The following is a 27,561-nucleotide window of genomic DNA, read 5'->3' as shown; positions in this document are numbered from 1 at the left end:
TTTTAGTTTTTATTGCTGTTGTTTTAAGTAATCTCTACACCCAATATGGGGCTCGAACTCACAACCCCGAGATCAAGAGTCACAAGTTCCACCAACTGAGCCAGCTGGGCACCCCTGTAACTTTTATTCTTTTTTTTTTTTTGTATATATAACCTTTATTCTTCTAATTTTATTATTTTTTAATTGAGGTATAATTGACATGAAACACTGTGTTAGTTTCAAGTGTACAATATAATAATTCAATATTCGTATACATTGCAAAATGATCACTACAATAATTTTAATTAACAACCATCACCATATATAGTCACAATTTTTTTTCTTTTCTTGTAATGAACAAAAACTTTTAAGATCTACTCTCTTAGAAACTTTCAAATATGAAATACAGTATTATTACCTATAGTCACTATGGTGCACATTACATCTCCATGACTTAAATTATAACTGGAAATTTGTACCTTTTGACCCTCTTCACCCATTTTGCCTATTCATCACTCCCACTTTGGCAATATAATCTTTATTCTTAAAAGTGGAAACACATACATTGAGTTCAAGGGTGGTTATTATTAATAAGCAGTATTAATGTACACTTGACAGATACCTACTTTGGATTTGGGGCAGATGCAAGGTTCTTTTCCATCTTCACTATTATCTTTTTCCTAGTTAATGCTTTCAAGGAAAGTTCCCCCTCCAGGCCAACTCCCTCTTCAGCTATTAGCTACAGCTTCCAGGACAAACTAATAAATACTTCCCAATTCATTAGAGGTGGTTTTTTCTTGTAGAAAGTACAAAGCAGCTTTTCATCCTTATTGACCAAACAATGTACCATTCCTTTTTGTCAGGAGAACCAACAGTTACAGATCAACATTCCCCTGGAGTTACTGCTAAACAGCCAGATGTTTGTTATTATGAAGGTTCTAGTTCTTATTAGGACACCATTATTCTTCTATAACAGAGATTCAGAAAAATTTCCCAGTTTGCAAAAATATATCTGCCTTCAATTCTCCAATTACTTTTCTAACTTAACACCAAGAAGTCTTAAAAGCTTGAATTTATTACAAGACATTTAAAAGACAGAAATAATACCATACTTTTCTTAACTTTCTATTCTGCCATCATACAACAGGTAACATCAAAGTTGGTATAACGATTCTGAATTTTCTACAGATTTGAAACTATGTACCTTTATAGCCACTCTGACTTCCTGAATTTAGTCTGTTAACGTGGTAACTCAGAAGAGAACACTGCCTTATTTATGACAGCAAAACTTATATAATGAAAATGAATGTTACACATCCTAGTATATCTTTTATACCATATTTAGAAAATGTTTTATGTAAAATTACATACTTATTTTATCTCAAAATATATATAAACTTTCATATCTCAGATAAGCCTATTAAATTTATCAAACTTTTACCTCAAATTTGTTTTATAAAACAACCTATCTCTTTATTTTAACTAGGACAAAGTTTACTAGCCTTTATTTTTCTAAATAAGATGCAAAACTAGCTTCACATACCTAATTCAAATGAACAAGAAAAATACCATTTATAATACAAAACATGCTATTCAAAACACTGTCAATGACACTTACTTTTTGCATTTTTCACAACTGTACATATTGTCACCTGGAAATAGAACAGATCTGGTCATTCCTCTCAAAATAAAGTTATTTTCTTTTGGTTCTGCAATATGATGATTCTGCAGCACAGGAACACAAGGCTCACATTTTTTAGTCTCTGCTCAAGAGTCAGCTTATGACGTTTACCTTGCCTAAAATACACTCACCTCTCTCTCTTTTCAACCTTGAAGGACTATCTCAAATAATATCCTTTCCATTTACTCACTCAATAAACTTTACTGACTGCCTGTTATGTATCCCAGCAAGGTGACGAACACACAAAAACAGTGGAATAACTTAAACATTGTGGAGGAACTCCGAGTACTCCACATATACAACTCTTTTATATAGGTTGAATTTTCCCTTCTTTGAATCCCAGAGCAGGTTTAAGACACCTCACTTACCATAATGTCTTATACTGCAGAAATCTGTATGAATTATTTCAGGATATGATTGATGTTACTTATATTACCATGATAGGTACTGGCAACCATGCTGATATGGGCAAGTACTACTTAAGCCACCTTAAAACTTAGCTTTTATAAAAACATTTTATATTTAGTTCCACTAGTATCTTAGATCACTCACAACGATTTAGCCATAGTTGAAAACTGTTTCATATTTACCTTTTAGTTCATCTCTGGCGAAGAAGGCAGCAAGACAATCTTGCAAGGTTACTATTGGACCCCAAAACCAGCTAGGAACACATGAGACAACAAACCTGAAACATTATTGACAGAAAGAAAAAAGCAAGTGTTCTGCCAGTACAGCAGAAACAGCAGTTTTAACAATCAATTAATGCAAAGAAAATACATACATACCTCTTCACATATTCCATGAAAAAAGCTATCCACCCTTGTGGAGCATATGCTTCGCCACATGATCCTGCTTTGACTATAGAAGTTGGGTGACTGGATGAATGCAGCTTAGCAAGGTCTTCCTTGCCAGGAATTGGCAAGGACAGATCTTGAAAGGTCTCGAGGGTTACAGACACCTAAAATTGTTTCGTGTTTAAAATGGAATGAAAATAATCCAACACAAACATTTATAAGAACAAATCTCAAATGCACAAAGCAATTTAAAAGCAAAAAATGAAAAAATCATAACAGAAGTGGCAATAGCAAAAATACTTGCTCTGAACCAGGTGCTGTTCTAAATTTAAGCTTCGCAGAAACCTTATGAGGTAACTAACAACATCCCCATCAGTTGAGGACACAGTACCATAAAGAAGTACATCCAGACACTATAGACTCAGTACCAAACTCTTAGCACTACTGCTGCATTTATTTTTGGAAATGACCTCCGTAATAGTTTTTAAATGTTTTTTAAAGAAGACATAAAACCTGTCATGTAATTTTTTAATAGCTGAAAACATTTCAGAATGATTTCATTTAAATATCTGGTACCCAAATAGCCTACATTAAAATGATCCTATTGAAAGCCCTTAAGATTTGACTTAAGAGCCTAATACAATAATTGAAAACTTATTTTTGAGTTTTTTTCGAGAGAAGTCATTTTATATTCCTTAATTCTGAGATTTAGATATGATTAAAAAACTCATGATTTTAATTTATGCTCGTGTATATGAATCTGACACTACCTTTATTATCTGAGCCCTAATCTTAACATAAGAAAATACTTACAAGCCACAGCACCAAATGTAGAAGATACATTCACAGCCTTGTGCCTGTGACTAGCAACAGTTTCCCAGCATATTAATTTTGCCAGCCTTGGGAGAATATGCATGTGTTATCATTTACTGTTGCTGAGCAACACAGCACCTTTATATGTGACCAAAGATAAAAAACTGAATTAATTCTTGCTGCTAATGCATGCGTGTCCAACGACAGGTCAAGACCCATCCTTTCAAAATGATGCTATTACTTCCAAAAAACAAATTCTACTCCTAGAATCAATTCATACTGCTGTAAACACAAGAAATACATGTATAACCCTCAGCAGCAAGGAGAAAAAATTAAACTTTTCATTCCATTTGTCAGGTTTTTGTTTTGTTTTAAAGAGCATTTGACAGAAATTCCCTGTGTATTATAATTCCGTCATACTCACCCTGTCACAAGTCAGACACTGCACTGAACTAATAATTGTTCCATCAAATATGTCTGAAATAACACTTCGGTATTTCTTATGCTGTTTTTTTCTCTTTGGAGATGATGCAGATTGAGCTAGGATTGAAAAACAAGTATAGAACATTTTTTTAAAAAATCAAGGTAGTTCCTTTAGCATTTTTCTCTGGAATCCTTAACAATAAAATTTACTATGCTAATGAAATTTTGTCCAAACACCATTCAAGAGAATTACTTAAAAAAAAAAAAAAATTCCTAGGAGAAACCAAGATGAAATAGGAGGTGTTTAGTCTCCTCAGGGTTGACTTCAATCAGAATAATTTTGCTTTTACTAATTTGTTTTTGCATCCAAGTAAGGCCTTATTTGAAGAAAGGATTCTATAATTAAGTTTTGAGAGTTTTTAAAATAAATTCTGGACACAAGTCCTTTGTCAGCTATGTGATTTACAAGTATTTTCTCCCAATCTTATCTTTTCAATCCCTTAATAGGGTCCCTTGCTAAGAAAATTTTTAATTTTTTCTTTTATGGATATTGCTTTTGATTTCTTTAAAAAACTTTTTGTCTAACATGAGGTCATAAAGACTTCCTCCTCCTCATGTTTTTTCCCAAGAGTTTTAGAGTTTTACATTGTATAATAACTGGAATTCTCATACACAGCCAAGTGGGAATGCAAAATTATACAGCTATTCTGGAAAACAATTTCATATAACATTAAGCAATGTAAAACCAATAACCCCATTTCTGGGTGTTTACTCTAGACAAACTTACATTCACACAGAAACCTGTACACAAATGTTTATAGCAGCATTATTCATAATTGCCGAAAACTGGAAACAATTCAAATGTTCTTCAGCATTGAATGAATAAACAGCAGTATAGTCATACAATGAAATACTACTCCGAAATAAAAAGGAACTCTTCAGACATGCAACAGGACTATATCCCAAATGCATTACACTAAGTGAAATATGCCTGTTTCAAAAGACTATGCATATAAATGATTCCATTTATATGACATTCTGGAAAAAACAAAACAATAGTAATAGAGAACAGATCAAAAGGGCCAGGGTTTGGGGAGGGGGAAGATCTGATTACAAAAGGTAATATAAAGAAATCCTTTGGGGGTGTTAAAACTCTTCTATATTCTGTTTGTGGTGGTGGTAACAAGAATCTACGCATGTGTTAAAATTCAGAATTCTACACCAAAAGAGTGAATTCTACTCTATGTAAATTTGTGCCACACACACACAAAAATTTCAAATCATGGTTGTACAAAATTATGCTGTCAATTTTAAAAGTACTGAATGATATTTCATAATTAACACTTTAAATTATCAAAGCAAAGGAATCTGAGTAACTGAAACTTCTACCTTTTTTGTGTGTGGGTGCCAATCCTGGCCACAAATTGCCTGATTTAGGAGGGCTTGCTGATAAACGTGGATTAACACCTTCATTTGATGGGAGGATCTGTGATGTAGACAGGTCATTCAAATGGACATCAGTAATATATTCTGTAATATTTAAAATTTGTATTATTATCTCAAATAGTAAAATAATCCCACTTATCAAATAATAGTAATTAATTTAAAGGTTTCTTCATTTGAGATTTTGAACACAATTTACATTAATAAATGTCAAGTGAAATATTTGATAGACAAAGTCCTCACTAAGCAAAATAACAGTGATTTTCCACCTAGGAATCCAAATAATGCTTGTAACACATTACTGCTGTAGGCAATTCAGGAAGTGAGCAGTGGAAACATAAAGCCAAAGAGGATTGTATTTGTTCTCATTTAGTATTTTTTAATATTTGTGACAGTTTGTAAAAAACTTTAAAACCATGTAGGAGAAAAGAAGGTCATTCTCTCAAACTAACATTAAAATCAAAATCTAAAAAATTGAGGCATAAAGTAAGAACAAATTATTTTATTCCTACTGTGATAAAAGGAAATACATTCCTTTATCAGGAAAGGGCCTTTTTTAGAAGGAAATTATGAATCAGGAAAATAAAAGCTTCATGACAGCTATCTTGAGCTGTTGGAATCCTAGTATATAACACAGATTACAGGACAAGGAACTGGGCTCAATTAGTATTTAAGAGGAAAAGGGAACTGTTCATAAAAGATCCTAAAACAGAATGACTTCAGGGATTTTTCCAGATAAGGCAAAATAAGTGACTTTTATTACTCTCACATAGGGCATTTCTCATGATTTCAACCATGACTAAAAAAGGACTACTTAATACTGGAGGAAGAAAGGGTAGGAGACCCACTCTAGGACTTCCTGAAGAGAATAAAGTTAGTATCATGAAGAACAGGGATTGGCAAATGTTTCCTGTAAAGGACCTGGTAATAAATATTTTAGGTTTTGCATGCCATATATGGTCTGTGTCATATTTTTAAATCAGGTGTTTGTGAAACATAAAAGCTCAGATCCCTGATCTAGGTCCTCAATTAGTCACTACGTATAAGAACAAGTTCGCTACAGAACAATAAAGAGCCACTATGTTCCTTAATCAGGCTTAATCAAAGGCTTTTGACAAGGAAGGCTGAACAGCAGGCTACAGCAGCCTAGGCTAAGTCTTTCAATACTGCCGTTTCATGGATTTATTGACTAAATGACTTCTAAACACATCTAAACTTCTAAATATAAGGCCACTATAATTAAGGAGCTTAACATGTTTTCCTGACTAGAATGCATTTATACACTGCACACAGGTGAACCACTAGTATTCCCCTACTCAAGGAAATATCCTTTTCCTCAAGAAGGAATTTGGGTTCATTCAGTACCTAATAAATTGTTTAGTAGTTTCATTCACTAGAAATTACAGAAGATAAACCTTTTTATATTACTTGTCTGCCACTTACTTTAAGATCAGAGAATTTAAACTTCTGATGGTTTTTTTTTATGCACTTTAAAAAACTAAAGACCAAGGGCGCCTGGGTGGCTCAGATGGTTGAATGTCTGCCTTTGGCTCAGGTCATGATCTCCAGGTCCTGGGATTGAGCCCCACGTCAGGCTCCTTGCTCAGCAGGGAGTCTGCTTCTCCCTCTCCCTCTGCCTCTCCCCCTGCTTGTGCTCTGTCTCTCTTAAATGAATAAAGAAAATCTTTAAAAAAAAAAAAACTAAATAAAGACCACATTAAGCCAGATAAATTAACTCTTGAAGAAATGAAAGTAAAATGCAAACCAACCCAACTCAATTATCTTTCATCTGGCCACTTGCTCTCTTCTAAAGAACACTGACTAGTATTATGATATAATCTATCACAACAGGATTCATTATAGTTAAACTCCTACATCAAAACCGATGTCAAATATTTTGTCGCTGATAGGACTCCAACGACAGCAATCTAAATTGAAAAGTGTGTGAGATTACAAAATTGCAATTTAGGTTTTTTTGCTTTTTCCCCAGGATCTCAACAGAATCTGCATAAAATGACATTAATTTAACACTCACATGCAAATATTGCTAACTCTACTAGCTGGAGGCCTAAAAGTAACCACTATTTAATTCCTCCTTTCTTCAAACTGAATTATATAATGTGATATACTGCACACAAAATATTAAGCTATAGCTACTAATCAGCCTGTTCCATTTTTATTATGCTAAATACAGACTGTGAACATTAACATGTAAATTAGAAATGTGTTCTGATTTTACAAAGATGCCATGCTGATTTCCCCCCAAAAAATCAGAAAATGGTGAAATTACAAATATAATCTTAAATACAAATATGCTAACTTGCATGCACTGTCTACGAATGAAACACTACCATTTTCAAAGTATTAATTGTCACCTGAAGCTCTGCTGTGTATTTGCACTTTAACAGTTTCCTGGTTGTTCAAGTCGACTGTTTCAGACACAGAGTCTCTATCTTTATCTAATTCTCCTTCAGAATTTACTTTATTAATCTTATTGCACATCTTCTCTTTTTGCCAATCTTTTGACATTTCAGAATTGTTCTCATCATCCTGAATCAACATTGTTGTTTCGTTATTATCTTCTGAAAAGCCCCTAGAACCATTTTCATTTTCTGCTTTATCACTGCTGCTACAAGATTCACAGGATTGAAAATCTACATCTGATTGGCTCTTGTCTTCTTCCATGGTCTCTTCAGTCGTTATAGTTTGAGGATCTTCCTCAACTTCCATGACCTGTTCTTTTAATTCTTCATGAAGCAGATCCATCAAACATCGAAGGAATTCTTGAGCATCCTAATATATAAGCAACAGAGAGATTATCATTTCATTAAAAATATGTGCACATAGAAACTTAAGAAAAAATATACAAAACGTGCTTATCAACTGATTTCTAAATGTGTAGCATTTTAAGGAGGAAATATCAGGCACTGAAGGAATGGGAAGCACTAAGTTGTAAAAAGTTATGTAAATAATACAGAAGTAACCTAAAAACTGAAGATGACCTGGAGGTCAGCTTTTAGTACTGCTGCCATTTTTAAAAAATGGAGAAGGCATAATGAAAATATGGATTTGCCTCAGAGGACAATTAGAATTCAGAGATGTCCTGAACTCAAATATTTTATAAGTTTGGCTTAAAGTTAAAGTTTCATCCAATCTTGTACTATACCTCAAAGAAAAATCCTTGATCAACTTGGAATACTTCTTAAAAGTACAAATCTGTGGTTACAGGGATATGCAAAATGGGTGAGGGGGAATGGACGGTATAAGCCTGCAGTTATGTAATGAACTAGTTACAGGGATGAAAGGTACAGCACAGGGAATATTGTCAATGGTATCATAATAGTGTTGTACAGTGATAAATGGCAGCTACACTTGTGATGAGCATAGCATGACGTGTAATATTGTAGAATCACTACGCTGTACACCTAAAACAAATGCAACACTGTGTGTCAACTATACTTCAATTAAAAAAAAGAAAAGAAAAGGAAAAAGTAAAGAAAAAAGAAGACACAAATTAGTAGACCCAACTCATATCTACCAAATCAGTATCTGGTCATCAAGGAACGTGCACCAGAAAAAATTAAAAAGGAACAGGTATTGTTTTGAAAAAGAAAAATAGCCAGGTGTTAACATTAAAGGAAAATACATAAAGCTACAATAGTTGAAACTGCCATCGGTACAACTTCAAAAAAAAAACACAAGTCAATGAAATGAATTAGAAAGCCCAGAAACAGACCCTATAAAATATTAATGTAAGCATAAAAATTAATAAAGAAGACATTTTAAAAATAAGATAAGAAAATTCTTAAATTTGTAGTTTGGTACAATTAGTTAACTGTGAAAAATGAAATTTGGATTGCAATACAAAATAAATGACAGATGTAGAGAATTAAATATTTTGAAAATATAGCATAAAATATAGGTGAAAACTTATCTTTAGATGTGTAACATTTTGAAGCTATAAGCACTAGAAAAGAGACATATTTATCCATTTATCCAACCCAAAATTTAACAATTTCTAGAAAAATACAAAATTACGAGAAAGATGGAAAAATATATCCTAAAAATATGACAACCAGTTATTATTCTTGGTAAATAAACACACAAGAAGTGATGACCTAAATCAATGGACAAATAAATTATAAAGGAAGAAATACAAATGACAACATAAAAGCATAATGCATAATGGCATTTTGCAAACTTATTAAAGATTAATGTTATAAATGAAAAAGAATGAAGACTTACCTGCTGAGAATAGCCCCGAAATGTTGGATTTACTGTTTTAATTCCTTGAAACAGAGTAGTAGGCACAACAGATCCTGGCCTGAGTAAGAAAAATTTTTAATGAGAAATTTGTGAATTTTACTTTTTACTTTAGAAATTTAGCAATCAAAAATTCAAGCTGTTGAAGTGTTTCCAAAAAATATCACTAAAAATTGCCCAGTATTATGTTTCATAGGCTCACCAGAACAGCTTACTAATGCTACTCAAGATAAATTTTACTGCTCTCCACCCTAATGAAATGATCATGCTCTACTACGACTTTTCAAAAATACTTACAATTACTTAAAACAAAATTTTAATTACTTAAAATTCCTGGGATAATAATTAAGATTAATGTACCCAGTACATTGTCTATATAAGATTTTTCTGAATTCCATGTTTTTATTTGAGTATAGCTGACATAAGATTTTAAAACCAGCATCAAGTAACCATGAAAACAAAAATGAAAATTCAGCCAAATTATGAGATTTATCCACTTTTAGAATTCCGTCCTGACACTTCTGAAGTTTGGTAAACTTTCAGGAATATTAAGTTTAAAGTACAGACTCAGGGGGAGACTGGGTGGCTCAGGGGCGCCTGGGTGGCTCAGTCATCAAGCGTCTGCCTTCAACTCAGGTCATGATCCCAGCATTCTGGGATCGAGCCCCACATCGGGCTCCCTGCTCAGCGGGAAGCCTGCTTCTCCCTCTCCCACTCCCTCTGCTTGTGTTCCCTCTCTCGCTGCCTCTCTGTCAAATAAATAAATAAAAAGTACAGACTCAGGTCAAAGAAGCTTAAAACACAGCAGTGAAGGGATAGTTCTAGCTACGCAGAAAGGAAATGAGAAACACTAGAGCCTGCAGCAGCACTGGATAACACCCAATGGGGATAAATGACAATGGAAGATTCTGGCTCTTTAACGTTAGAGACATAAATGAATCTACTTCATATCCCAAAAGAACTCATTAAAATCATCCTCTATTTTTTACAAAAAAAATAAATTCAAAGTGGATATAAGACCTAAATATAAGACCTGAATCCACGAAATGCCTAAAAGAAAACATAGGCAATAATCTCTTAGACATTGCCCTTAGCAACGTATTTAGGGATATGTCTCCTCAGGCAAGGGAAACCAAAGCAAAAATAAACTATTGGGACTACACTAAAATAAAAGGCTTGCACACAGAAAGGGAAACCATCAACAAAACAAAAAAAGCAACCTAGGAAGTGGGAGAAGATATCTGCAAATGATATATCAAATAAGGGGTTAATATCCAAAAATATATAAAGAAGTTATACAATTCAACGCCACAAAAAAAAAAAAAAAAAAAAAAAAAAAACAATCTGACTAAAAGATGGGTAGAGGACCTGAACAGACATTTTTCCAAGACATACAGAGAGCCAACAGACACATGAAAAGATGCTCAACATCACTAATCATCAGGGAAATGCAAATCAAACCCACAAGGAAATATCACCTCACGCTGATCAGAATGGTTAGTATCAAAAAAAAAAAAAAAAAAGAAAGAAAGAAAAAGAAAGAAAGAAAGAAAGAAAGAACGAACGAACAAGTGTTGGCAAAGATGCGGAGAAAAGGGAACCTTCGTGCACTGTAGGCAGGAGCGTAAACTGGTGCAGCCACTCTGGAAAACAGTATAAAGATTCCTCAAAAATTTAAAAATAGAAATACCATATGGTCCAGTAATTCCACTACAGGGTATTTATCCAAAGAAAATAAAAACATGAATCCAAAAAGATATATGCACCCCTATATAGCATTATTTACAATAGCCAAGATACGGAAGCAATCCCAATGTCCATCCATAGATGAATGGATAAAGATGTGGCATATATACAACGGAATACTTATTCAGTTATAAAAAAGAATAAAGTTATTCTTTTATATATATATTATATAATATATTATATATATTAACATATATTATATATTATATAATATATTATATATATTAACATATATTATATATTATATAATATATTATATATATTAACATATATTATATATTATATAATATATATATATATTCTTTTTTCATAGGACACTATGAAAGGTCCTAGAGCGTATTATGCTAAGCGAAATAAGTCAGAGAAAGACAAACACCAAATGATTTCACTTATATGCGGAATCTAAGAAACAAAACAAATGAATAAAACAAGCAAAAAAAGTCTTTTAAATACAGAGAACAAACTGGTGGTTGCCAGAGGGGTGAGGGGGATGGGTGAAATAGATAAAGGGGATTATGAGGTACGAACGTCAAGTTATAAAATATATAAGTCACAGGGTGAAAAGTAAAGCATAGAGAATATGTCAGTAATATTGTAATAACACTGAATGGTGACTGATGGTGACTATACTTACCATGGTGAGTATTAAGTAATGTACAGAATTGTCTAGTCAATATGTTATGTACTTGAAACTAGATAAATTTTATGTTAATTATACTTCAATTAAAAAAAAGAAAGAAAAGCTATTCTCTTTTCCTAGCACATTAAAATCAAAGTAATAACAATTTTTGTTTCACTTAAGAAATGTTCTCCATAGGGGGTCACATATCTTGAAGAAAACTGAAGCACTTAGGAATATAAAAATGTTAAAACTTTACTAATGAAATTTTTACATTGAAATCATTAAGATCTCAAAGTCTTACAAGGTTTTTTATTTACTTTTTATTTTTTAAAAGATTTTTATTTATTTATTTGACAGAGAAAGAGAGAGAGTGTGCATGCACAAGAAGGGGAGTGGCATGCAGAGGGAGCGGGAGAAGCAGGCTTTCCAAGGAGTGGGGAGCCCAACTGTGACCTGAACCGAGGGCAGATGCTTAACCAACTAAGCCACCATGTGGCACCCCTTACAAGGTTTTTTTAAAAAAAAAGATAGCTTTGGTGATTGTTTTCTTACAGGAAAGGTGGAGTAGGTCTCAGAAACCTTTAAAAAGGACTCATGGTAAGGGGCACCTGAGAGGCTCAGTTGATTAAGCGTCTGACTTTGGCTCAGATGATGATCTTGGTGTCCTGGAATTGAGCCCCACTTGGGACTCCTCACTCAGCGGGGAGTCTGCTTGTCCCTCTGCCCCTCCCCCCACTCTTACTCTCACTCTTTCTCTCTCTCAAATAAATAAAATTTCTAAAAAACTGGACTAGGGTGCCTGGGTGGCTCAGTCAGTTAAGTGTGTGCCTTCGGCTCAGTTCCTGATCCCAGAGTCCTGGGATCAAGCCCCGCATCTCCCTCTCCCTCTGCCTGCTGCTCCCCCTGCTCGTGCTCTCTGTCTGTCAAATATATAAATATTTTTAAAAAATAAATAAATAAATAAGTAAATATGTATAAAAGGACTAATGGTAAAAGCAATTTTCCGAATAGCTCTACAACAAAATTAGTAAATTATTACACCAAACAATTATTCTTGTAATGCTAGACTTCACAGCAAATACACATAAGGAGAAAAAAGAACATTCGTGTTTAAGTATCTATGGTCTAATTTTAGCATTGTCAGAATGCCTACTCTTGCATTAAAACTCAAGCGTCAGTAATAGCAGCTTTAGCAGTTCAACATTAGATGTCCAGTTTGAAATATTAACATGCCCTAAAATGAATTTGTCTCAAATCTACTTTTTTCAGCTCTATATACATGCACCTGCATCCTTTTAATATTTGATATTCATTAAAAATATAATAAAGAGAATAAATACATTAAGTGAATACCTGCTTTTATGCCACAGTTCTGTCATCAGTTTGAGATAACTTTTGCAAATGGCTGGTTTCTTATCTGTTCGAGCTAGTCCTCCACAATCAAGAAAAAACTGTGTCAAAGGTGGGCTAATTAAAAAAAAAAAAGAAAGAAAGAAAAATTTTAAAGTAGAATCAAAGCTTAATTCTGACTGATTTCCAAGCATTCAATGAATTAGCAGCACATAGAGCCACATATCTAGTATTACTTTGCTTCCTTGTACAACTTCACTTCACTTCTTCATATTCATGTTCAACCCATTCAAATCAAATCTGACCCCACCACATCAGAATCAATGGTGCCAGATCCAGTCAACACCTTTCACTTCTCTCTTAATAGCATTTATTTACAGGTAACCTACCCCTCATTCTTCAGCAATCCTTCTCTTGAACAATGATGAATTTTTCTACTTTTCTTCTTTACCTCTGGCAACTCTTTTCCCTCTTTATTGTTTCTTCTGCTCTTAACAGATATATAAATATCAACATTCCTCAGCACTTGATCCTATGACTTTTCCTGTCTTCTCTACATACTCTTTTCCTGGGGTGACCTTAAGTTTTCATGCTCAGGCCAAAGACAAATTTATGAAAGTCAAATGTCTCATCTAAACTCCAGATTTAGGGGCACCTGGGTGGCTCAGTTGTTACGCGTCTGCCTTCAGCTCAGGGCGTGATCCCGGCGTTCTGGGATCGAGCCCCCCATCAGGCTCCTCTGCTGGGAGCCTGCTTCTTCCCCTCCCACTCCCCCTGCCTGTGTTCCCTCTCTCGCTGGCTATCTCTCTCTCTGTCAAATAAATAAATAAAACCTTTAAATAAATAAATAAACTCCAGATTTATATCAAATACCCAAATTCAACACAATCAAAATTTAGCTTTCAAGTGAATCTATTCTTCTTCCAAGCTTCTATATCTCAGTAAGTGGTACTACTATCTATCTGGTGGCTCAAGTTAGCAACTTAAAAGGCAATATTGTCTTTTATGAGCGTGATTAGCTGGAGGGAACCTCTGTTAATCTATTCATTTAGTTACAGAAATTTGGACTGGACAAAGGACCAAACCCTGACCTGCAACAAACTGGCTATCCTAAAAAGATATTCCATGCAAGTGGAAATAAAAAGAAAGAATAGATAGCTATATACTTATATTACACAAAGCAGACTTTAACTCAAAGCTATAACAAGATATAAAGAAGGGCATTATAAAATGATGAAGGGATCAATTCATCAAGAGGATAATATTTGTAAATATTTACACACCCAACAGAGGGGCAGCTAAGTATACAAAGCAAGTATTAACAGATCTGAAGGGAGAAATTAACAGCAATACAGTAACAGTAGGGGACTTCAATACCCTCTTCAATCATGGATAGATCTTCCAGACAGAAAATCAAGAAACACTGGACTTAAAACTACATCTTAGACCAGATGGACTTAACAGATGTCTACAGAGCATTCCATGCTGCCCCTACCTACTCTGTAAACCTATCGTTAAGAGAAAAGAAAATCTGGAGTGCCTGGGTGGCTCAGTCGGTTAAGCCGTCCTACTCTTGATTTCAGCTCAGGTCATGATCTCAGGGCCCTGAGATCAAAACCGTATCAGGCTCCGTACTGGGGCATAGAGCCTGCTTGAGATTCTCTCTTTCTCCCTCTGCCACTCCCCCACCCCCCAACCCCTGCTTGCGTGCTCTCTTGCTCTGAAAAAAAGAAAAAAAGAAAATCTAAATACTTTGACTTTTCTACCTACAGAAAAGTATAAAATATTTTCATAGCATCTCTAAACTAAAAATGATTTGAGAAATCAGTTCAAGCTCAGGTTCTAGATGTAAAAACAAATAACTTGCTCAAAGACACACAACTAACTACCTAGGGTCTAAGCCAGAACCAGCAGTCTCAGGAAACTAGAGCCATAAGAGAGTAACCCCACCCCACTGGGACAACAACGGATTATGTCCCAACCCGGATTCTTGCCTACTCTACCTTAAAGATTACTTAACAAAAAAGAAAAAATAACTTTTTCAGGACATTTACATAGTTTTAGTTAATCCACATCATTTTCTACATGGGACCATTTCAGAAAGTGAGAGGGAAGGAGAGGAATGCATTGAGGAGGTGAGGTGAGGGAAGTACAGCCAAGGATTTATGGGATCCTGGTGGCTAGGGAAATTGAATAGAATTATTAATTCTTTCTTGTATTACTATTAATGTGTATTTCTTTTCTCCTCTTGACTCATCCTTTTTTTCTTTTTTTTTTTTAAGCATACTACAGCAGCATGGTTTCCTCCCATCCAAGTACTAACCAGGCCCAACCTGCTTAGCTTCCAAGATCAGATGAGATGAGACACGTTCAGGGTGGTATGCCCATATACTAGCAGCATGGTCATCTGCTCAAAGAGTGACTTCATTTTTTTTTCCCCCTCAAAGAGTGACTTTAAAAAGTTATACAAAACAAAATTAATTTCACTACTTACCAATTAGAAAGAGCCTGCAAAGCTGCATTCATATAACAAGTATTTCCAATATTTTTCAAACCTGTAAGACCTATTAAGAAAAATCACAAATCATGTCATCATTCAATAATGCAATGACTTAATTTTATAAATGTTTACTGAATATGTAACTATATATGGTACTTATTATGGTTCTCAAACTATGTTAAGAAAATACAAAATAGAAGTGCCTGGCTGGCTTAATTGATGGAGCATGTGACTCTTTATCTTGGGGTTTTGAGTTCGAACCCCACAATGGGTGTAGAGATTACTCAAAAAATTAAAAAATTTTAAAAAAATACATTATGGAAATACAAAATAACATCTTGAACAACTCAGACTGCAGGCTTATACAAGTGTTAATTTTCAGATAATTATTTAAATACACATTTAAAAAATTAAAATTCCCTTGTATCAATTACAAAACACAAAACTTGTACTGTATTATATACAGATAGTTTATACTAAGAATTGTGGGCTTTGGTAAAGTGATGTCAGAGAAACCAAGCATCGATCAAAGCTGTCAGTCTGCTTTCCTTGCAAATACAATTTTACAAGACCAAATTTTTTTTTTGGTCATCAACATCTGTAGAGTCCCTTTCACTTCTGGAGCTTGAAAATTTCACATTCCACAGTTTCCTAAAGAAACGCGCAGTGCCATACAAAGGAGTGACAGGAGAGTTATTTTACCTCTGGCCTTAAGTTCATCTTCTTCTTCCACTTCTATGTCCAAATCATCAAATACAGCAACCAGAGGAGTTTTTAATGTTGTATTACTGGGTATTTTAAAATCCTTGATAACAGAAAAGACAGCCAACTTGAAAAAATCCTTTATGTTAGATTTTTTTTTTAATTTTATCTCATATACATCTACAGTCTAAAAGTTAAGAGATGTTATTTTAAAACTATTAAGAACAAACTCTGGTATTACTAATCAGAATAAAATTTACATTTATATCTTGAAAGCATTAAGGATCCACACTAGGTAAGAGCATGTCACTCTATCTATATTAAAATATGTATCTGAGTAAGAAAGCCACTTGTGACTTTTCTGAATTTAAACACAATTAACTGAATTCAGTGAATTCCAATCCAATTCAGTGAGATCACATTACGGCTAAAAAAAAATCTAAGTGCAATACCCTACATTGTCTTTTCAGAGTTTTCTAACTTTTTACAGGAAAAAAATATTTCAGTTTGTCTATCATAACACACCAACTTAACTGTAGACTTCTACAATCTCTCCTGATATTTCTACCAACTTATTTTGCACCCTTTTGTGCATATGAAATAGTTCACTTGTTTTAAGTAGTAATATTTCACAATTAGTTTCCAAGTATTGGCTTAACTCAAAGGTTATAAATACTGATCTGTTGGTCAAACGCCAGCCCATACTTAAAAAAAAAAAAGAAAGAAAGAAAGAAAAAGGAGACAAATCCTAACAAAAGAAAAACTTGGATCTAATATTTTAAAAACTGAGAAAGCTCACATAAAACTCAGATTATACAAGTTCTCTTGTAAAAGAAGAAGATCAAACTACAGTGAACCCATTTAGCAACACTCAGTTAAAGGAGGAAACTGAAGAGCAGCATGCACTTAGCATGTGCTCTGCTTCTCCAACTTATTACAGCCTTATCCTACCTCTACGACGCATGCATATGTACTTTTACACCTGCCCACTTTATCCATTTATTTTACTTTCCTGGTACCTGTAGATACTGAACATTTGAGTTGGCCCCATATTCTTACTTAGTTATATTTAAGTACAGAGACTTAAAAAAAATCATTTAAAATTTTACCTCCCAGAAAAAATTTCTATTTAAAAATCTTATTAATATTTGAATGGTTTCCAATATTATTATTTTATAATTAATGTTCCAACGAATTAGGTTCAAAGAGCATATAAATTTAATACTAAAAAAATTTGTATGACTAACATTTTTTCTTCTAATTTCTTCAACAACGGAATCAGGAAATTGCATGAAATTAAATTCATGCCTTTTATGTATTATAAATATAACTCACTAGAGAATTATTTACAAGCCATCAGAAAAGTATCAGTATATTTATTCCACCAGATTCAACATTAAGAGTATGAAACCTCAGGGCGCCTAGGTGGGACAGGAGGTTGAGCTACAGACTCTTGGTTTTGGCTCAGGTCGTGCTCTCATGGTCACAAGATCGAGCCCCGCATTGGGCTCCACACTCAGCACGGAATCTGCTTGAGATTCTCTCTCCCTCTGCCTCTGGCCCTCCTGCTTGTTCTCTCTCTTTTTAAGATAAATAATAAATCTTTAAAACAAAAAAAGAGTATGCAATCTGGCAGAAATGGCAACAGACAGCTATTTTAACTTACTCTTCTTTAGTCAGGGATGATTATTTTGTCAATGTACTTTTATGTATGTTTCTTTTTTGTGAACTATCTGCACTTATTTTTTCAACCACCTTTGAGTATTACCCTTATAAATTGTTATTAGTTCCTTATGTGATTAAACTTTAAGTTACCACATTTTTGTTAATAACGCAAGAGTGTTCACGAAAATTTACTTTCAAACTATCAAGGCATTTGAAAAAGACAAAAAACACATTTCTGAATGATAAATAAGTATCAGTGGGAGAAACAGTATTAGTAATGTGGTGATTTACCCACTAGAGCCATTCAACAGTGAAACTAGAAATGCAACAAGTTATACCTTGTCTAAAACCTAATCATTTTAGTTATAGAATGTATATGGCAAGTGAATTTATTAGCATAAATGTCCACTATCAAAATGTGATACAAAGATATAAAAGAAAAATAGAGAAGAGTTAGTATCAAGGAAGAAAAGTATAGAAAATACAACGTGATTTTTATGACACACGAGGAAAAAACTGACTAATGTGTTAACTAAACCATACAGAGCAAATGAGCAGAAAAAGTTAGAAGCCACTGTTCTAATTTTTTCATTTCCTTTTTCCTGTTTTTATATGACTGGAAAATTCTCAAAATTAAGTGATTAATCTTTGCAAGCCTACACATATTTTGGAACCAAAGGTCAATGCTAAGTTTTAAGATATCCTATCTGGTTTTTGATAAATTAGTAAAAGGTTCTTAGTAACATAAATGGGGGTAGAGAGGGGAGAGAAATGAAGAAAAGGCAGCTGAATTAGTATTTGTAATTCCCTATCAAAGAAAGGCTGCCCCCTCTCCTAGAACCAGATTGCTAGAAAAAGATACATTTTTTAAACCAGTTTTTTTTTTAAGTTTTAAAAACTCAACAGGTGCTTTTCCATCTTCAGACAGTGGGCTTCAATCTTACCATAACCTATCATTCTACAAAAGAACTAAGGCCAGCCTCTGTTTCAATCAAGAAAAAAAGGCATATTACATAAATTTTTAAAGTACAAATTAGGTGCAGTTGTTTTAAATTTCAACTACATGACAAATTCTAAAATCACTACCTGAAAATGTATGATATTTTAATTAAATAAAGTTAGATTATTACCTGGACACTGTTTTCTTGTGTTTGCTGAAGTGGTCTTACATGAGGCAAAGAAGGCTGAGTTCCTAATTTCCTATCCAAAAATACTTCTTTGCTGCAAGCATAACACCATACTCGAAGAGTGGTAAGGTTCACAGTTAGATAATGCTTTGTCTCCTATATAATTTCACAGGAGAAGAGAAGAGGAACCAAAATTAGATACAGTTGAAAACATTTCAAAAGTTCATATAGGGGGGCACCTAACTGGCTAAGTTGGAAGAGCATGGGACCCTTAATCTTGGGGTCATGAGTTCAACCCCCATGCTGGGTGTAGAGATTATTAAAAAAATAAATAAATGTAAAAAAAAAATCATATAAGAGGGGTGGCCTGGCTGGCTCAGTTGGTTAAGTGATCAAATCTTGATTTTGGCTAAGGTCATGGTCTCAAGTGAGATTAAGCCCCGCATCAGGCTCTGCACTCAGTGGAGTCTGCTTCTCTCTCCCACTGCCCCTCCCCTTGTTTGCTCGCGCTCTCTCTCTCTCTCTCAAATAAACAAATAAATTTTTAAAAATCACGTAAGATAAAACGCTGGCCTTTGATGAATAACAATATACTCAAAAGAGGAGAGTTAAAACTGAACATCAAAAACACATTCTTCAGGTAAACTGCTAAAGTACAGTATCTAACCCTACTCTAGAAATTATTCTATTGCCATTTTTGTATCACTGTTCAGCATAAAGACAAACACATGAGTAACACTCTGTTTTACAGTTAGCAAATAAGTGTAACACAAGAAAATAATTGACAAAAGCACAGTAACTATTCTAGAAGATCAGAGTGGCAAAACAATGAGTCCAAAGACATGAGTTAAAGCAAAAGACAGCTCAAGCAATAGTAAATGCATCATCCTGGATATATAAAACTTCGGCCTTTCTCAAATAGAGTTCTGTGAGAGAATTTGTGCCCTATAGAAAATTATTTTAGTACTATTTTCTCAATTCTCCTAAAAATGGTACATAGTACTACCATTTTAGATGAACAAAAGACAAGTAACTTATGTATAATCATGCCTGAGGCTGTGGGATATTCAGGCTTAATTAATTCTCTTGAGGAACCCTGACTGAGAACAACTGATGCTATAGAAATATCAATGTGAAAGAGACAGTTCATTCTCAAGAAACTTCCAGTTTAGAATGGGATTTCTACCTAATACTATAAAAGAGGCATGCCAGAATTACACACGAGCACCGAACCACCAGGGTGAAGTAGAAAGGGAACTCCAGCTAAGAGGATGTGCAGGAGAAGGTAATAAGAGTTGAGACCTGAAGTTTGCCAGGCCCCATCACAAGCAGAGGCACGTGCCACTCTTAGCTTCAATCTATACATCTCCTAAAATTCCAACTAACATCTTCATAAATCAGGAGGCATACTTCTTAAATCATTACTCTCTTAATTACAACCTCAATCTAATATTGACCTCAGCAATTTCCCTCCCCACCTTTTAAAAAGTGTAAGCTAAGATTTAACTGCTCTTATATGAAAAAGGGCAAAATTTTGAACTGAAACTTGAAATAATGTTGTATTTGCTTTCCCTTTCCTTCAGGCTCTCTTTAAAAAAGATCTTACTTGAAAATTTTCTGTACACTGTGAGATATATGGAATTGTTGAATCACTGTATTGTACACCTGAAACTAATATAACACCATATGTTAACTGGAATTAAAATAAAAACTTAAAAAGCAAGCAAGCAAGCAAATATACAAATAGATAGAAAAAAATTTCTATATCATACCTGAGAGTGTATGGTGCTGTGATCTACTTGTGATTCACCACAGCCAACATATGAACACCTATTCTATAAATAATTATACAAAAAGAAAAACAAGGCATTTTATAATGTGTAAAATGTACAATAACATTGCAATTACAATTGTTCTGATCACACATTTTAACTGAATGACCAAGTGACTTTACACAGTTATTTTAACCAAAAGGTATTAGCAACAGAAGAATAAAATGAGAATATTTCTAAGCTAAAAGCTATGTCATCTCTGATAAAAGACAAGCATAAAATATTTTAATGATTTACTAAAACTCTGCAAAAGCACTCCAAGTTAAAACCCGAAGTTCACAGTTTAATTTTTGTTATCAGTAATGATCTTTTTTAAGTATATTCATTTATGAAATCCTTTAAGTGTCAAAAAAAATCTTAAGAGTTACCCTTATTCAGATATAAATTTTTATAATACTAAACTTTTGAAAAGAAACATATACATACCTCCAGGCATGCCCAAAGATTTGGTCCTCTGACTTTACAATCCTGACAAGTACCCTATGAAACAAAAATCACATAGACAACATTATCATTATATTGACACAGCCAAACACATACAATTGACTAGTAATATTATACTAAAAATTAGAACTCATGAACACAGAGTATTGTAGTAATTGATTGAAAAAATACATATTTGGGGGAAAAAAGGATAATTTTTTAAGGAATGAAAAAACCCTATATCTTACATGAGATTTTTGTATTAAGTCGTCTTTCGTTATTTCACCAACTGAATCCAAATGTGGACAATGATTTCGAAAAGCTGCCATTTTGTTAGAAATCTTTTCCTGTCTCCCAAGTATTTCCAAATGAGGCAATACCTACAGAACAAATCACCAAAAAATGTTAATTAAAAAAATGCTAATATATTAAAAATGATTAATATAAAGGACAGGGTACCTGGGTGGCTCAGTCAGGTAACGACTGCCTTCATCTCAGGTCATGATCTTGGGGTCCTGGGATCAAGCCCTGCATCGGGCTCCCTCAGCAGGGACTCTGCTTTTCCCTCTCCATCTGCCCCTGCCCCCACTCCTGTGCATGCACTCGCACATGCGCTAATAAATTATTTAAAAAAAAATAAAAATAAAATAAAGGCTAAAAAATAAGCATATGTGTTTACAAGCCTACCCTAGTAGAATGTATTTTGCAAATATACCTAGATTACTTTCATAATTTAACATGCACATTGACAATTTCTCTATAAAATTAACATTTTATTAAAATTGACACCTATGTATCACTGTAAATTTGTTTCTGCATTACTTTTACTGCTTTTTCCCCTTTCTCTCTCCCATTTCACATTTTAGAATATAAATAAAAGGGAAAAAATCTGAGTTATTCAATTTAAGTACTCATTCTTTTTTTTTTTTAAAGATTAACCCTTAGGCTGGAAAAGGAATTAAAGGGAAAGAATACTCAAATGGAAACATTTGTTTTCACACTAGCAGCAGCCCCTAGTGATGATATAAATCAAACTGTCTGCTATCTTAGCAATATACCAAGATGGTCACAGATCAGAATTTCTCAACTGTTGGCACCATTAACACTTCGGGCCAGATCTTTGTTGTGGGAGTTTGTACTGTGCATTGTAAGGTAATTAGCAACATTCTTGCTTCTACCCATTAGATGCCAGAACACCCTCACCATTCTGAGCTTCAACAACTACAGGATAAAATTATGTCCTCAAAGGGACAAAATTGTCCCACAGTAAAAAACCACATTATCACAAGATCCTTTCAACAACCCTGAGGTAGAATACATTATCTTCATTTCATATAAGGCTAAGAGAGGCAAACCTGACTGACTTCCCACTGTTAGCATTTGGCAGAACAAGGATTTCGATCTACCTATGTAACAAGGATTTCGATCTACCTATGTATCTTATGGGTAAGAACAAAACTCTGAAGTCTAACAGAATTGATGATACCAATAAGAGCAGAACGGCATAACTAACTTATGGGGCTATTTTAAGGATTAAATGAAGGAGTACATGTCAAGTGTGTATATACACACAACATAGTACTACACATACACAAGCACATAAAATTTTATTAGGCACTCTACAGCATCCCATTATACACTTTTTTTTATATATGACCAGTAAGGTTTCATACTTCCTTTCCCCATAAGACCACAAGTTTAAGACTCAGGTTCCCATATCAATTACAATTTCCTAATATTCTTCAGGAGTTTCCTCAATTCCATTAAAATAAACAGAAGGCAAAATGTTTTGCAATCCCAATACAGTTAACTGCCTCCAAGATATCACAATATTATGAACATAACTTATGAGAAAAAGAATAATAGGAATACTATAATGTCACTAAATTTTATCTGTCTCCACTGCAAATCTTATAAATCATAGAGGTAACTGATATACAGCATTCAATGCATAGAAATTTTATGATTGGTTCAAGTAAAGTGAGTGATTTCCAGGTAAAAGTCTCAAGTTGAAAATTCAGTACTTCTAGGTCTTCTTTGGATGTACATTCTTAATAACAAGGCTTTTCATGCCCTTAGTTTATCTTTGGGGTTTGAGAACACTATTTAGGAAAAAAAATAAGAAACTTACTAGGAAAGACTTGTTAAATATTAACACATTAGTGAACACATTAAACAAAAAGTTTCAATGAAATCAAATGAGTCCAATATTATCTTGCAACCTACAAAATGCAATGGAAATCACCCTGGGGGTTAATAGTGAATAAATAGTTATTTCTAAACATTACATTATTACATAAGATTAGGGATTATCTTATTACATAAGATAGCCTGGGAGGCTCAGTCGGTTAAGCATCCAACTCTTGATTTCGGTTGAGGTCATGATCTCAGGATCATGAGATCGAGCGTGCATCAGCTCTGCACTCAGCAGGAAGTCTGCTTGAGATTCTTTCCCTCTGCCCCTCCCCATGCTTGTGTGTGTGTGTGTACATGCACTCTCTCTCTAAAATAATAAATAAATCATTAAACATTATTACATAAGTTAAATAGCCATGCTCCAGACTTTCAGATGCATGAAGTTAAACTTAAAATAACTGTTAATATTTTCTATTTCTTATTTATGTTTTAAGAAGAGTGTGGCAATCTTTCCTACCTCTCACTTCCTTTTGTGCTTAGATATTTCTTCCCTCTCATCCAATTACCTCTACTGCCAGCCATTATGGAGTAACAGGAAACAGATTTACACTCTCACCTTAATTAATTAAAAAGCCAGACAAAATGTATAAAACAATGGTTATCAGACATCGGACAATAGGCAATGAGGCAACTACTCCACCTTACTGACTAGAAAGAATTTCTAGGCCATAGTACACATAGGAGAAAACCCAAACAGAGTCTAGCAATCTCCTTGAGTTGAAGGGACAGAACTAAAAATGCAGAGAGGCCAATGTGCCTAGAATTCACAAGGCAGAGTAAGAGAAAGAACTAAACACAGACCAAATAAACTCGTGAGATTTGTAGAGGGCTACCATTAGGTTTTCAGCTGAGAATTGATAAGCACACATGTGCATGTGATTACCCTAAGCAAGGGAAAGAACTACTAAAAGCGAGTAGGTAGAACAATCCTTACAGCCAACACATATCTGCTTGTGCCCCCATCAGTAAGAGTTTAAAGCCTTCATAATCCAGAAAAAACAAAGTACTCAGACGGTATTGCCACAGTAATAGGAAATAAAGTATCCCTAGACTAAAAACTACTTTCGCTCTGCCTTTAAAAAACTCAAAGCAAGTATTACAGGGCCAGACTACTCCCAAGGAATAAAAAAATAATAATAAAATAAAATAAAACAAAACACCAGACAAGATAATAAAAATGGCAATGCCTGGCATCCAATCAAAAATTATAAGACAAGAATGCAAGCTGGTACAGCCACTCTGGAAAACAGTATGGAGGTTCCTCAAAAAGTTGAAAACAGAGCTACCCTATGACCCAGCAATTGCACTACTGGATATTCACCCCAAAGATACAAATGTAGTGATCCAAAGGGGCACCTGCACCCCAATGTTTAGAGCAGCAATGTCCACAATAGCCAAAATATGGGAAGAGCCCAGATATCCATCAACAGATGAATGGATAAACATGATATGTATTTATATATACACAATGGAATACTACTCAGCCATCAAAAAATGAAACCTTGCCACTTGCAATGACGTGGTTGGAACTAGAGGGTATTATGCTAAGCAAAATAAGTCAATCAAAGAAAGACAATTATATGATCTCAATGTGGAATTTAAGAAACAAGGCGGAGGATCACAGTGGAAGAGAGGAAAAAATAAAACAAGGCAAAATCAGAGAGGGAGACAAACCATAAGAGACTCTTAACAGTAGAAAACAAACTGAGGTAACTGGAGGGGAAGGGGGGTAGGGGGTTGGGGTCACTGGGTAATGGACATTAAGGAAGGCACATGATGTAATGAGCACTGGGTATTATATAAGACTGATGAATCACTGAACTCTACCTCTAGAAACCAATAATATGTTACATGTTAATTAATTGAATTTAACTTAAAAAAATACTAAAAAAAAAAAAAAAAGTATTGAGAAATAATCTGGTCCAGCATGACTATACCTCTCCTGTCTACCCACCCTAGTTTTCAGGGCACCCATCTGCTGTCTTAAGCCCATTCTCTTGAAATGTCCCTGTGCTATGAAGATGCCCATGGGGCAATAACCATATTTATGTTGCTCTATACTGTATCATATTTTGTCATCATTCAGTTATAAAATCTTTTATAATTAAAAAAATTACAAGGTATACAAAGAAGAAAAATCAGATCCACAGCAAGGAAAAAGAAAAAAGAGATCCAGAGATAACACAGATGACAAGATAAAGGATACACATTTTATTTTTTATTTATTTATTTTTTAAGTAGGCTCCAGGCCCAGCTGGAGCCCAACACAGGGTTTGAACTCACAACCCTGAGATCAAGACCTGAGCTGAGATCAAGAATCGGACACTCTACCAACTAAGCCACCCAGGTGCCCCAACAACACACATTTTAAAGAGAAACTACACTGCAAATTGAAATACAAAAAAAGACTGAGAAAATTAAACAAGAGGATCATTCAGCTGGGTGCAAAAGTCCAAATTTTATGAAAACAAAATCCTATAAATTAAAGCAACAAAATGAACTCAAAGCACAAGACACATGAACAAATTACACCATGGCACATTAAAAACAAGTTGATTAAGGGGGGCAGTGCAGGTCACTGACTTCCCCACCGCACCCTCCATGGGGCTGCCTTGCAGGCTAAGCACAGCTAAAAAACCAAACAAGCTGTTTAAAAATAGTAATAAAAAGAACCTCTCCAAAGTAGCCAAGAAAGGCCAATAATGTGTGCTGGAAACAATGCAAGCCAGAAGACAGCAGAGCAATATCTGTACAGTATTGAAAGATCACTGTCAACCTAGAATCCCATACCTAGGAAAACGGCTTTCAAAATAAAGACCTCTTATAAAAGTGCTGAAGGAGGGGCACCTGGGTAGCTCAGTCGGTTAAGCGTCTGCCTCGGGCTCAGGTCATGATCCCAGGGTCCTGGGATTGAGCCTGCTTCAGGCTCCCTGCTCAGCGGGGAGTCTGCTTCTCCCTCTCCCTCTGCCCCCCACCCCCAACTCATGTTCTCTCCTGCATGCCCTGCTCTCTCACAAATAAATAAATCTTTAAAATAAACAAAATAAAAATGCTGTAAGAATTTATTACCAGCATACCTGCACTATAAAACCTACATATATGCTTCAATATTTTTTTCATGCTCATATAATCAAATATACAAATAGAGACCTACACAGCCTTTTTTGGCCAATAATACAGACATCCCTCTCAACTTTTTCTTGGATACACATGTCATGATGCATGCACTGCATAAATTATTCAATTAATTCTTCTACAGATAAATATTCTCTTTCTTTTCATATTCTGCCATTAAAAATACCCATATAATCTTGGGATGCTTGGCTGGTTTGGTTGGCGGAGTGTGTGACTCTTGATCTCGGGATTCTGAGTTTGAGCCCCATGTTATAAAGATTACTTAAAAAAAACAAAGTCTTAAAAAAAATCCATATAATCTTAATACAGGCCAGTTTGTAAAAACATATTTTGCAAGATTACATTTCAAAAATTATACAACTTACATTTCCACTAATAAGGGAATATACCATTTTCTGAACAGCAACACCATTTTCTCTACCACCAATAAACATCACTGTTTTTTTTACTTTTACCATTTAATAGGTGTATTGTTATATTTCACTGGTACTTTAATTTGTATTACTTGACAACCAGTGAGTTTGAGTCTGAGTGTCTTTCCATGAGTTTTATGGCCTCCTAGATTTGCTCTTTTATTAACTGCTTCTTTGAATCTTTTGTCTTTTTCTTTTTTACTACTGGGTCCATAATCTCTTCTTGTAAAATTAATCCTCTCTTCTGGATTCAAATAGAATTTCTACACTGCAAATATTTTTTCAAACTTACTACTTATTTTTTAATTTTGATGAAATACACACAAATTTATCATCTTAGCCATTTCTAAGTGTACAGTTCAGCAACATTCTGTACATTCACATTGTTGTACAATCTCCAGAACTCTTCATCTTGCAAAACTGAAACTCCACAGCCATTAAATAGGAGCTCTCC

The 27,561-nt window shown here is 34.3% G+C and overlaps 1 protein-coding gene across 3 annotated transcripts in view; it reads right to left on the bottom strand.

The window, feature by feature from the left end:
• Positions 1–27,561, bottom strand: part of USP33 (ubiquitin specific peptidase 33) — a 52,074-nt gene that overhangs the window by 14,573 nt on the left and 9,940 nt on the right. For 2 of the 3 annotated variants that reach the window (XM_026497771.3, XM_044383725.1), the window contains 14 exons: positions 21,612–21,743; positions 21,367–21,420; positions 20,881–20,943; positions 19,112–19,264; positions 16,317–16,419; positions 15,609–15,678; positions 13,118–13,231; positions 9,379–9,457; positions 7,509–7,926; positions 5,080–5,220; positions 3,692–3,807; positions 2,446–2,618; positions 2,251–2,345; positions 1,598–1,631 (listed from right to left, as the gene is read on the bottom strand). In XM_026497771.3, coding sequence (XP_026353556.1) covers positions 1,598–1,631; positions 2,251–2,345; positions 2,446–2,618; positions 3,692–3,807; positions 5,080–5,220; positions 7,509–7,926; positions 9,379–9,457; positions 13,118–13,231; positions 15,609–15,678; positions 16,317–16,419; positions 19,112–19,264; positions 20,881–20,943; positions 21,367–21,420; positions 21,612–21,692 — 1,694 coding nt within the window. In that variant the 5' untranslated portion in view covers positions 21,693–21,743. Of the gene's footprint in view, positions 1–1,597; positions 1,632–2,250; positions 2,346–2,445; positions 2,619–3,691; positions 3,808–5,079; positions 5,221–7,508; positions 7,927–9,378; positions 9,458–13,117; positions 13,232–15,608; positions 15,679–16,316; positions 16,420–19,111; positions 19,265–20,880; positions 20,944–21,366; positions 21,421–21,611; positions 21,744–27,561 lie in introns of those variants that run through there. The other variant, XM_026497772.3, reaches the window with a different exon arrangement.

This window comes from Ursus arctos, unplaced genomic scaffold, assembly GCF_023065955.2.
Source record: "Ursus arctos isolate Adak ecotype North America unplaced genomic scaffold, UrsArc2.0 scaffold_12, whole genome shotgun sequence".
Lineage (NCBI taxonomy): Eukaryota > Metazoa > Chordata > Mammalia > Carnivora > Ursidae > Ursus > Ursus arctos.
Note: the sequence above shows the minus strand (reverse complement) of the source record. Positions and strands in the feature narration are given on the sequence as shown.